The sequence below is a fragment of the Furipterus horrens genome, unplaced genomic scaffold (assembly GCF_987537825.1).
Source record: "Furipterus horrens unplaced genomic scaffold, mFurHor1.1.pri manual_scaffold_1, whole genome shotgun sequence".
In the NCBI taxonomy this organism is placed as follows: Eukaryota; Metazoa; Chordata; class Mammalia; order Chiroptera; family Furipteridae; genus Furipterus; species Furipterus horrens.
The window spans coordinates 106,496,403-106,509,676 of NW_028327171.1; the positions used below are offsets into that span (position 1 = coordinate 106,496,403).

Here is a 13,274-nt window from a genome sequence, read left to right on the forward strand (position 1 = left end):
CTCAGCTGCTGCCTAACTCCTTTTTCCGTCTTAGTCACACTTTTGGAAGAGCTGACTTGGCTTGTTGCCTCCACTTCCTTCCCTTTCTTTCAGTCCTCAGTCTACTGCCTCCCCATCTCATGCTCCTCACCAGGAGGCAGTGCTTGCAAGGGCCCCAGCAGTCCAAGAGACACTTCTCTCACCTGATGCATTGGTGGTGTTTGAATGCTAACCTCTCCTCACTGGAAACACCCTTTTATTATGGGTTGAGATTAACACATTCCTAGCCTCTCTTCCACCTTTCTGGCCTCCCCTTGATGCTCCCTTCTGAGAGATACCACTATTATCTAGCCCAGCAATTTCCAACCTTTTTCATTCATTCACACCAGATGGCATGGGCAACAGCAGACCCTCCATATCACCCTGCCCAGGCTCTGTAGCTTCAGCTTCACTGGAGAGGACACTCCAGTGTCATTGCAAGATGTCGATTCCACACGGGAGGAGACAGATACCGTGTCACTCCCGAGTTGGACTGCACAGCCATTCTCGGCGGTGCAGATAGACTCTTAAGAAGCTACACCATCGTCTCTCGAGACGGACGGCTGCCGACGACGACACCAGATGGCTATTGTGTGTTGGCTGTTATCTTTTAAAAAAATTTTTTTTATTTGGCAATTTAAGGAAAAAGAGGTCAGTGTCCGTGACTAAATAGTCAGGTATTGCATGTTTTAAAAATTCTTGGGGCACACTGGTTGAAAATCGCTGAACTAGCCAGTTGCTCAGGCCATCTGTGGATGATCATGAAGTCATTCATGAGCATCTTTTCTTACTCCCTACATCCTTCAGCCAGTCCTGAGCTGTGCCTTCAAGATTGATTTAGAATCCTGCCTTTTCTCAGAGGGTCCTCCTCTGCCAGTACCCTGGTCTCAGCCACTCCCATCTCTCACCTGGGACAATGGAGTTAGCCACTTGGTGGCCTCCCTACCTCTACTCTAGCTGCCACACAGCAGCCAGAGTGATTCTTTACAAGTAAATCACATTATGAAACGCCCCTCTTCTCAATCCTCCAAGGTTATCTTTCCCATCATCCTTAAGCCTCAGGTTACATGTCACCTCCCCATAAACCTTCCCTGAACCCCTCTTAATTTGTTCCCTGAACATCTGTATATTCCTTCCAAGAGCACTTACTCCACTGTATCGTACTCCTCTGTGTGCCACAGCTTCCTGAGCTCAGAGAGGGCAGGGACAGTGTAGGACTGCTGAATCCATCCTGAGTGCATGGCACCTTGTAAATATTCCATTAAAAAAAAAAACAAAAAACTTGTGAATGGCCCTGGCCAGGTGGCTCAGTTGGTTGGAATGTTGTCCTGTACACCAAAAAGTTGCAGGTTTGATTCCCAGTCAGGGCACATACATAGGATTTGGGTTCAATCCCCAGCCAGGTGCCTACCTGAGGGAACCAATGAATGTCTCTCTCTCTCTCTCTCTCTCTCTCTCTCTCTCTCTCTCTCTCAAATCAATGCAAATATCCTTGGGTGAGGATTAAAAACAAAACAAAACACCAAACTGTTAATGTACTGTTCTCCCCTCCTGCCCCTCATTTTTAGACATGTAATTAATTAACAGATCATGGAACAAACTGCAAACGAAGGAGAGCAAGGTAAAATTCTCAACAATTGATTGTTGAAAGAAGTTCCCAAATGGGCCCCAAACATTCTAAAGAATTACAGTTTGATGAGCCATTTTATGTCTTTGTAATATGACTGTTGTGGCAAAAATAAAACTTTGTTGCCATGAAGTCTTGAGACCCAAAGCTGCTGATTTCACCTGTGGCTTGCCTGAGTGGCAAATAAGACCTGAGCGTAGGGACTCGTGGACGCCCAAAAACCTTTGCTCTGGACCCCCCCGAAGGAGGGAAGATGGGAGGGTTGACTAATCAAATCCCGTGCTTCTGTTAATAAAGCAGAATCTAGGGGCAGGGAGGAGTTTTCCCAGAAACGAAAGCGAAAGAGGCAAAGGTAACCGCCCGGAGCTGGGGTAGGACTGGCACTCCGCGCTGCTGAGCTGAAGATGGCTGCGCCCGGCTTCTTCCCGCTGCTGGTCGAGGGGTCCTGGGGCCCCGATCCCCCGAAGAACCTGAGCACCAAGTTGCAGATGTACTTCCAGAGCCAGAAGAGATCGGGAGGCGGGGAGTGTGAGGTCCGCCAGGAGCCCGGGAACCCGGCCCGCTTCCTGGTGCTCTTCTACCCGCTGGACGGTGAGGGGCGCCCGGGCGAGCGTGAGCGGGAAACTTGGGACTAGGCTGCGCAGCGGGAGAACCCGCCTGGCTCCAGCAGCAGTCGGGGGTTGCAGAATGGGCCAAGGGTGCGCGGGGGGTCGCTGTGGTTCCTTAGCCCTGCGCTTGCAGGCGCTCAGAGATGCTGCCCGGAGGCGGTGGCAGAACCGCGCAAGGTATAGAATAGAAAGGCGCTGGTAAATGGTTCACTCACCTCCTTTTACTAGGAGACATAGTGTGTTCTTGGCAGACTTGTAACAATTGTGCTTTTTGTCTTCTGCCTATTAAAGCAGCAGTTCTAGAACATGGTTTTAAGGGAAGAGAAAGTTTTTAGGGACAATATGTTCAAATACATTAAATACTTTAGGGAGATACATTTGGTTGAAAATAAGTACATTTATTTTGGAAGAGACCATGAAACTCAGACAAGAGATTTATACAGTATTCTGAGTGAGGACAAGTGAGTTCTTAAACAAAGAGTCAGTGTGGGGATGGAAGAGACATATTTGTGTGCTGTTCGGGTTTGATAACTGATTCTGTGGGAATGGCCAATCCTCTGTTTGAGAAGGAGGGAGAGGGAAAGCCCCTTTTCTATCTGTTAGTTTTTAGGTGGGGGGAGAAAGGGGCTAAGCAATGCCAGGAGTGATGACAATTTCCCCATGGGTCATGGAGATTCCCAGTGGTTCTGGGGACAGCTGAGACAGGAGCAAAGACACTGCCTAAATTCACATTGTCTGAGTGAAATAGGGAGAGTTACTGGAGGGGGATGACAGCTTGCTCTTGATCAACACAGCATCTTTGTTGGTAGTTAGGTACTTTGTCTCTTGCTTTCAGGGAGGTCCTCAGACTGAGTTGGTCAAGGCTGGGAGCTCTGAGGGGGAAATGCCCTCCTCACAGGCAGTTGAGCCTCTCCTCCCGCCAGCTGTTGCTGTTTAAGAAAGGGGGAGAACAAATACCCACCAAAAATATCTGCTTGCTTAAGACTTCCACCGGGCCGTTGAAATCTCATAGGGAAGGATCCTGCTTTTCTGTTGCTGGGTTGGAGAACCATTTGGGCCAGAGAAGAGGCTAGGAGGCTTACAAAGCCATGAGAGCAATTGGAAAGCTTTAGGAAAGGATCCAGGAAGGAAAGATGAAACCCAGAGAGGAAAGGGGTATACAGATAAGTGTGAAGGAAGTGAAGCGGGCGGGGGGTCAGAGACCCACTTGGCTCAGAACCTTTATGAAATAAAAGTACAAAGTTTTCCAAGGATTAATTTCACTAAGGAATGCTCAGAAGGGCAGCCATGAGATGTAAGTCATTTTCTCAGTGGATGTTACCACTTTGATTCCAACTGTTAGCATCACCATGGGTCTGGCCCTTACAGACGTTTCTTTCTTCTTTAGCATCCCATTACCATCCGGAGTAGTTCTCACCTGGGACCACAGCCCTCCTGCATTCAACTCACAACAGGTTAGACAGACACAGCCCAGCTCTGTCCTAGAGACTCAAGAACCCTGAGTGTGTGCCGGTGAGAGGGAATCAGCACTTTGAATCAGCATCCCAATACACTCAAGTTTGAGGATCCCAGTTGTTTGTTGTTGACCCTGAATGAACAAAAAGGAATACAATTATAGAAAATACAAACAGCATAAAAATATGATCAGTGCAAAATATAATTTTGTGATGATAACATCATTCTGTTCTAGCCCTCAAAGAACGAATTTCAGTCTCATGCCAGGCTTCTTTCTTCACATATTCTAGCCCATGACTCCCTTCCTCCACCCCGAGGCTGCTCCCACGGTCCCTTTGTGTTACCTCCATCACAGACATCTCAAAACTTAGTGCAGTCAAGAACTTACATGGTCAAGGTTCTTGGGAGGTGGAAAGTCCCAGTCAGTTTCAGTTTCCTATCAGATGAATAGCTTTCTCTGCAGCAACTTGCCAGGAATTTGCTAACAATGAATGAGCTGCCCTAGCAGTCCTGGGGCAGATCTCTTACAGGGATCCCTCCACCTGCACACCAGAAGTGGCCTCAGCAGGCGCAGGCTCATTGTGTAATATGGCTTTTGTCACATAATTCACATAATAAGAAGGAGCCCACCAGCATTTCTCTGTAGAAATTACTCCAGAGCACACAGGAACTATTTAGAAACTGTATCTTACTTTTCTATAGTTCACTGAATCTCTGAGGAGTTGAGTGTAAATCGACTTAGAAGACTTTAAACCCCGTTTCAGATGTGTACATTTATCCTCTGTGGTCATAATCTGGCTCCTGATTTTTGTCAGTCTCTTTCGGGTAAGGAAAGCCATCGTTTCTTTAAACAAAAGTAAATATGGGTGGTTTGAGGTTAGTGCAGAAGGGACGTGGGTCACACGGGTAAGCGTGGCTGGACATCAGAGTTCCAGTTCTTTTTCCTCCCAGATTTGCCTCCTTTTGGTTGGGGAGCACTTACTGATCTTGCCTCTTGAAGTAGTGGTGCCCAGACATATGGGACAGAGAGCAGGTTGGCACATCTAACTGCCCAGATGGGACTCTGCCTAAGTCTAAGGGATAATAAAGTGAATGCATCACAGAGGTCCATGACTTAGAAAACTTAGCTTCCTCTCTGGTTTCAGGGGTCTTATCCAGGCCTCACTCAGGCTTAGGGCAGCCTCTTAGGAGTCCATGTGAAAACATCTGCCCTCCCATAAAAAGTGAATTAGAGTCCAGCGTTTCTTCTCATTTTGTTTCTGGGGGTCTGTTTCGTCCAGGTGGCATCCAGTTAAGACCTCACTTCTCCTACCTCCTCATGGATGGTTGAGGTAGAAAAGCTGTTAAAACCCTTCTTTTTGAAAGATTCCTACCTATATCCTTGGGTTCATCAGGCCAACTGTATCAGAATACAGCATAGTGACCCAGCAGTCATGGCAGAGCCGCACCTGGAAACAGTAGGGCCCTGTCAAAGGTTCTCCTTCACCCTGACATTTTTGTACCATCTGACTGCCGAGCACACCTCGTCTAAACTCATTCCCTATTCTCCACAGTCTGGCTTTCCCTTTGTCTCTCTGGCTGCTCTTTTTCATAATTATAACTTACATTTGCATAGCTCTTGTGGGTGTTAGAAAATTCATTCACAGACCCTCATTGGAGCAGGGAAACAGATTTAAGAGAAGGTATTTTCTCAATGTCACTCATCTAGTTTGTGGCAGAACTGGAAGTTACATCCAGGTTTTCTGAACACTTACGTCTGTTATCTGTTTTTTTACTACCACCTAGCTGCCTGATATGCTATTATTATTATTTTTAATCTCTCCATCCCTTCTTTTCTTCTCCTTTTACTATCAGATGTGAGGCTGCTATCTTCACAAGTTAAAGAGTTGATTGAAATAGCTTTTTAACTAGTCTCCTGGCCATTCTGCCCCTGGTTACCTGAGTCACCTTCCTAAAACATGGCTTTTATCATGCCTTGCCCCAGCACCCAGTCTTCACTGGCTCACCATGATGGGTGCTCTAATATTTCCCTTTACTGTACAATAAACATTGCTCCCTTTCGGAGTGCTTACTGAGCACCAGGTACTTACTAAATTCTTGATAATGTTTCTTCAGTGTAATCCATGTAAGACCCATGTAAGACCATTTTTATTAGTTATTAATATGTAAGAATACAGAGGTGTTGGAACATGCCTAAGGTTAAAAAATAAGTTTAAAGCTAAAATTCACATCTGTGTCTGTTTGCTAAACTTTTCCTTTTTTTACCACACAAGGCCTCTATATTGACTATGACAAAGCCTGTGGAAATCATGAAATAATTTTGTGAATAAAGATTGACTGACAATTAACTTTGACTTCTTCCTCTTCTTCTCCTCCTCTTCCTCCTCCTCCTTCTTCTCCTCCTTTTTTCTCTCCCTGTCTTCTCCTCCTCCCACTCCACCTCCTCCTCCGACTCCACCTCCTCCTCTCCTTCTTCTTTTTTGATATTTCAGTTCGGCAGAAAGTTCTGGAGAGAGAGAACCACGAGTTAGTATGGCCAGGAAGAGGAACGTTTAAGTTAAGTGTCCAGCTGCCCACAACCCCAGATGAAGTCCATGATGTCTCTGAGGGGAAAATTCCAAAAAAGGTAAGTAAATAGTGAGTAAAAGGGAAGTAGGATGTTCTTCCAAGGTGTGTGGGATGGGAAGCACAATGAAGAAAACGTAGTGGAATGAAAAGTGCAAATCAAACTGGAGTGAGAAATGCAACTTACAGATATGGTGGGATAGGTATGGCATAATGAAGGAGGGGCACTTATCGTTCGATTTTAGACACTTTTGGAAAAAGATTTGAGGGTTCTAATAAGGGTGGTATGAGATGTAAAATGTTGGGTCTGTTTGTCCTGGGTGCCCTTAGCCTGGAACTTGCTATATTTGTTTTATTTTTACATTGTTTTGAGGGGATAACAATCCATATTGTATGTACTAGTATTTCCTAAAATGGTGTAGTAATAGTATCTGCCTTTGTGGATTTTGTGAGGATTAGATGAGACAACCTCTGTAAAACAAATGGCACAGTGTTTATTCATAGGAAACACTCAATAAATGTTAAATGGAGAAAAGATGTAGGTCTTACCCCATACCCTGGATACTTGTTGTTCGTTGGGGTTTTTGTTTGTGACTCGTTTTTACCAGTGATTTTTTTTGCTGAGTAACTGGATATGCCACTAGACATGGGGTACATTCCAAAGCGTCATTGCCAGACCTTTTTATTATCATTTCTATTGATCCTACATCTCTAGTCCAGTCTCCAGCACATTTTCTTAATGTAAAGGAACTATTAGTAGCCCTGGCCAGGTGGTTCAGTTAGTTGGAGCATCTGATTTTAGGGATACAAAAGAGGTCAAGATGCTATATTTATCTGCCATGGCTTGATCTCTGATTTGGGTGCATTCAGAAAGTCACCAATCAATGTTTTTCTCTTCACGTTGATGTTTCTCTCTATTTCTCTCTCAAATCAATAAACATATCCTTGGGTGAGGATTAAAAAAAGAAATTATTAGTAATTTATTAATTCAGCTTTTATTGTTTGGATTTCAGGAATCCAAGACCAAAGAATATGCCAAAGAACCAGGTAAGGTCTCAGTTGAGATGACTGGCCTTTGCAAGGCAGTTTTGCTTTTATTAAAGATGGCAGTTGTAGACATCATCCTTATCTTCTTTACCACACAAGGCAGGGTTTTCCCATCTTGGGGGTGCCTTGGGCTGCATCATCTTCTTGCTCTCAGCCAGCTGTGCAGAGAGTGAACACTGGGGGAGCCACTTGAGCTCTAAGGGCTCAGGTCAGAAGGATGGGAACAACTCTGTCTGTGGGGACTGGGAGACATGGGCATAGAGGTGCCTGGAAGGTGGTGATGAACTGACCTTCAGTGTCGTGGACCTCTGACCAGCGGGGTCCATGGCGTTGTGGATCAAATAAATAAATGCACACAGACTGCAATAATCCTGTGGAGAAGAGGGGACAAAACTGTCCACTCTCTAAAGGAGAAAGCTCAGTTTGCCTCTACCTGAACAGGCTTTTAACTCTTTAGGTGGATTATATCCAAGAAAGTTATAAATCATTGTGCCAATTATTGCCTTATATGATTATCATATTTATATAACAGAGAAAAGAATGTTATACATGCATGGATGATAAGGATAACTGACCTAGCCACATTCTGTCCTTTAAAATCAGCTCAGAATAGATCCTGAGAAACTGCTCCAAGGTTACACGCTGAACATCTGTTCTCAGCCCAGGATGAGGGGGTCTTTTAGCAGAAAGCAAGTTTTTTAGCTATTACAGAAATGCAGGCCTGGTTCCCCACAGGAAAACTGGTGTGTGGAGTGGGTCCTGTGTGCCGCCATGCTCCCAGTGGTTTTTCAAATCTGGGGCTGAGCTACATTTGCCACCACCAAGCACCCCAGCTTCCCATACCTCAGAGCCCACTTGTGCCCAAACTGCTATCGAGAAGGACATGATATATCAATGGGTGCTATATGTGGCTAAGTTAGCTTCTGAGCACGGGGTGTGGAAAGTGCTGTCCTCTCGAGCCACAACAAAAAGGTAGGGATCCTCTGTGGATGAAAGCTTTGGAGTGGGGCATACAGGATGTGGGTACAGCCCTTCAGAAGAGCAGCAGCTCTTCTTGTCCCATCTGCTGTAAGAAAGAGCCTGAAACCTAGTAGCTGTTGTGGACTCTATTGTTTAACTAGTGTCTGGGCTTTGGCCTATAGCACCTTACATTTACTAAAGAAGTGACTAGTTTTCCTGGCTAAGCGTGCTGTTATAAAGGGGAGGAAATGATGAAACGTGTTGAATGGCTGATCAAGAGAGATAGTGATACATATATCCAGATCTTAGGGAAAAGGAAGTCCAAGAAATGCGTATTTTCTTCTACAGTTGAAATTGTCTTAAGAACATGTTTAGATTTTTAAAAAGGCATTAGGATGAGAGCTGTCTTTGCTTGGTAAAATAGTCTGATAGGGATGTTTAGGTTGTTTTTACCTAACATGGATATACTATTAAGCTGTAGAATCTAGTATGAATGGTTTCTTTAAGAAACTCATGATTCTTTGAGGTAGGATTTTAAAAAAATCCTTACCTTAAGGATATGTTTATTGCTTTTAGAGAGAGAAGAAGGGAGGGAGAGAGAGAGAAAGAAACATCGATGTGAGAGAAACATTAATCAGTTGCCTCCTGTATGCATCCTGACTGGGGATCGAACCTGCAACTTACGCTTGTGCCCTGACTGGGAATCAATCCCACAACCATTTGATGTATGGGACAATGCTCCAACCAACTGAGCCAGTCAGGGCTGAGGCAGGAATTTTTTTTTTTTTTTTTTTTTAGTCTCTTTAGAGTAATTCCTGCTTTCCATTTAAAAAATTTTATTTTTATATTTTTATGAATTTTATTTATTTAATTTTTTAATTTTTTGTATGTTTTATTGATTATGCTGTTACAGTTGTCCGAATTTCTTTTCCCTTTGCTCCCCTCCACTCAGCAACCCCCCTCCCTCCAGCAGTCCCCCACCCTTAGTCCATGTCCATGGGTTGTGCATAAAGCTCTTCTCAACATCCCCCTGTCTATTTCCCACCCTTCTACCTTGCTTCTTAATTCCTGCACCATTTCCCTCCCTCTCCCCTTCCCCCTCCCAGCTACCCTCCTCCCACGTGCTCCCCATACCTATGATTCTGTTCCCACTTCAGTTGTCTGCTTAGTTTACCTTTGTTCCATTCCCTAGCTTCTGTTGTTGATAGTTGTGATACTGTTTTCATTTTAATGTTCATAGTTTTGATATCCTTTTTCTTAAGTAAGTCCCTTTAACACTTCATATAATAATGGCTAAGTGATGATGAACTCCTTCAGCTTTACTTTGTCTGGGAAGCACTTTATCTGCCCTTCCATTCGGAATGATATCTTTGCTGGATAGAGTAATATTGGTTGTAGGGCTTTGCTTTTCATCACTTTGAATATTTCCTGCCAGTCCCTTCTTGCCTGCAAAGTTTCTTTTGAGAAATCAGCTGAAAGTCTATAGGTATTCCTTTGTAAGTAATTCTCCTCTCTCTTGTTGCTTTTAAGATTCTCTCTTTATTCTTAACCTTTGGCATTTTGGTTATGATGTGTCTTGGTGTGGTCCTCCCTGGGCCTAGTTTGTTTAGGACTCTCTGTGCTTCCTGGACCCGTATGTCCATTGGAGGGTGGTTACCTAATAGGTCCCATATCTCATGGATGAGAGCTGAGGACACTGCATCACAGGTGCACTAGGCATGCCTGAAACCCAGAGCTTCAAGGTAAAGATCGGCAGGCAGTTGACAGATCAGGAAAAAGTCAATCAAAGCACACACCAGCATCAGGGGATATGAGCACTAAGCCAGTGTCCTGCTCCAGGCTAAGCTGAGATGGGCTGGGCCTGACAGGTGGAAACCAACAAGTGGAAGAATTAGGAGAAGAGAGACAGCAAGAGTAGAAAAATATTGGTCCTTGTGGTCAGCAAATTCTGGTTTTACCAAGTCTGTATTTCCAGCCTGGATCCTCTTCTAAGTTCCAGACCTTGTGTCAGATCTTTCTGTTGGAAAGTATGTCAGAGCTAACACGTGTGAAGCCACCTGTGCCACCTGCCTCCAAACCAGTGCCCTCCTGTCTTTTGTGTTTCTCTCTCTCTCTCTTTTAAATATTATTTTATTGATTATGCTGTTACAGTTGTCCCAATTTTTTCCCTCTACTGCCCTTGGCCCAGTACCCCCCTTCCCTCCAGCAGTCCCATCCCCCTTAGTTCATGTCCACAGGTTGTGCATGTAAGTTCTTTGGCTTCTCCATTTCCTGTATTATTAACACCCCCCCTGTCTGTTTTGTACCTTCCAATTACACTTCTTAATCCTCATTTCTCTGCCTACCCCCTCCCAGCTGATAACCCTCCAAATGATCCTCATGCCCATGATTCTGTTCCTATTCTGGTTGTTTGCTTAGTTTGCTTTGTTTTTATTTCTTAGATTCAGTTGTTGATAGTTGTAAATTTGTTGTCATTTTAATGTTCATAGTTTTGATCTTCTTCTCTTTCTTTACCATTTCATATAAAAATGGCTTGGTGATAATGAACTCATTTAGCTTTACCTTATCTGGGAAGCACTTTATCTGACCTCTCATTCTAAATGATTGCTTTGCTGGATAGAATACTCTTGCTTGTAGGTCCTTGCTTTTCATCACTTTGAATACTTCTTGCCAGTCTCTTTTTGCCTGCAAAGTTTCTTTTGAGAAATCAGTGGATAGTCTTATAGGAACCCCTTTGTAGGTAACTCTCTTCTCTTGCTGCTTTTAAAATTCTCTCTTTATCTTTCACCTTTAGCATTTTAATTATGATGTGTCTTGGTGTGGTCCTCTTTGTGTCTAGCTTGTTTGGGACTCTCTGTGCTCCTTGGACTTGTATGTCTTATTTCCTTCACCAAATTAGGGAAGCTTTCCTTCATTATTTTTGCACATACATTTCAATTTCTTGCTCTTCTTTTTCTTCTGTGACACCTATGATTCAGATGTTGACACATTTAAAGTTGTCCCAGAGGCTCCGAATCCTCTACTCATTTTTCTGAATTTTTGTTTCTTCATTCTGTACTAGTTGACTTTATTTCTTTCTTATGTTCCAAATCATTGATTTGAACCCCGGCTTCCTTCCCTTCATCATTGGTTTTGTCCAGATTTACCTTCGTTTTACTTAGCATAGCCTTCACTTCTTCCCTTATGCATTTGCCATACTCAAGCATGTCTGTCAAATCTGTGAGCATTGTTATCACCACTGTTTCAAACTCTGCGTCTGTTAGGTTGGCTGTCTCCTCATTGCTTAGTTCTTCCACTGGCACCTTGATATGTTCCCTCTTTTGAGCCATACTTCTCTGTCTCCTCAACTTGACAGCCTCCTATGTTTGTCTCTGTGTCTTGGGTAGAGCTGTTGCACCTGTTACGTTGTAAGGGGCGGAGCCTTATGTATTCATTAGTGCGGGGTGTCCTGTTTCATTACATTATGGTGATGTATGTGGGGGAGGGGTCTGTAAGGGAGCAATGCCACTTGCTCAGCACTTGCCCCCCTCCCAGGCAGCACTTCACCCACTTCCTCTATGGGACTGGCACTCTTCTAGCTGTTGCCCTGGTTGTGGTTCCCAGAGTGAGTGGGTTTGTGGATATTCTAGGACCGTGGGGGCCCTCTAAACAAATGGACTCTGCTGAGAGACCAGCAGTTTCTTTTGCCACCCCAACCCCCACTGGTTTTTACAGTCAAAAGCAATGAGGCTTTATGTTCCCTGGCGCCGGAATCGTGAGCTGCATGGTTTGGTCTGGTGCTGGGATTGCTCCCGAGGTGTCCCTCCTGACTTTTATAATGTGTGACTGAGCCTGCCGCTGGCCAACCAGAGCCACTGCCTTGCTGCTGCCACCACTGCCACACTGCATCCTCTCCACTTCAGCTCCACCCCTCCTACCCGTCTGGATGAGTATTACTTCTTCATATCTTTTTTGTTGGACTTCCATGCAATTGACTTTTCTGGTAGTTCAGGTTGTTTTTAGTTTTGAGGTAGATGTATTTATTCCTTCTCATGGTTGTGTAGGGAGGGGAAGTGTGTCTACCTATGCCTCCGTCTTGGCTGGAAGTCTCCTTTTTTTCTCTTGAAGCACATAACCAGTCTGCCCATCACCTACTAGAAATTTTAATCTTTTCTGTAAGCTTTCACGTAGGTTGGTCACAGAGACTTATCTTTTTTCTTTTTTTTTTTTTTTAAGTTTTCCTCATCCTGCCCTGGCTGGTATGGCTTAATTGGTTGAGGGTTGGCCTGTGAACCAAAGGGTTGCTGGTTTGATTCTCAGTTAGGGCACATGCCTGGGTTGCAGGCCAGGCCCCCAGATGGGGGCCATGTAAGATACAACCACACATTGATGTTTCTCACCCTTTCTTTCTCCCTCCCTTCCTCTCTCTATAAAAATAAATAAATCAAATCTTTAATAAAGTTTTCCTCATCCATTCCTCCCTCACCCCAGGCCACCATTATTATTTCACAGATCCAGAATGGCAGGAGTACCCTGCTTGGTCTCTCTATACCTGATATCCTCTCCTTAAATCTAACCAGTCCTTTGTTTTGTTGAATATCTGGTCATCCTTTTCACAGAAACCTTCTCTGACTCATCCTTACAACCGACTGCAAGATAAAGTCAAAACCACGTTATGGATAAAGCTGACTTTTCTGACCTCATTTCTTAAATCTCTGTACATAAGGGCTCCTTGAGCTTTATCAGTCAGATCACCATTTCCTAAATAGTTTGGCATAATCACGACACTCTGCTTATGCTTCTGTTGCTTACAATTCTCTCTACCCGACTTTTCTGTACCTAAATTCTATCTATCCTTCAAGATCTACTCAGCTTTCTCCTCTTCTCTAAAGCTTTTTCAAGCCAGCCCAATCCCTTTCTCTCTTTCTTGGAATCCTGCTTGATTGTTGGTGCTCTTTATTTGGCAGTTAACCAAGTTTTTCTTGTGATGAAGCTTCTAATAGTCATGGGGTGAT

The 13,274-nt window shown here is 44.2% G+C and overlaps 1 protein-coding gene across 3 annotated transcripts in view; it reads left to right on the top strand.

The window, feature by feature from the left end:
- The first annotated feature begins 1,998 nt into the window (after positions 1-1,998).
- PARP14 (poly(ADP-ribose) polymerase family member 14) overlaps positions 1,999-13,274 on the top strand; it is a 59,527-nt gene continuing 48,251 nt past the window's right edge. For 2 of the 3 annotated variants that reach the window (XM_090277424.1, XM_090277443.1), the window contains exons 1-3: positions 1,999-2,236; positions 6,201-6,334; positions 7,287-7,320. In XM_090277424.1, coding sequence (XP_090133550.1) covers positions 2,050-2,236; positions 6,201-6,334; positions 7,287-7,320 — 355 coding nt within the window. In that variant the 5' untranslated portion in view covers positions 1,999-2,049. Of the gene's footprint in view, positions 2,237-6,200; positions 6,335-7,286; positions 7,321-13,274 lie in introns of those variants that run through there. The other variant, XM_090277433.1, reaches the window with a different exon arrangement.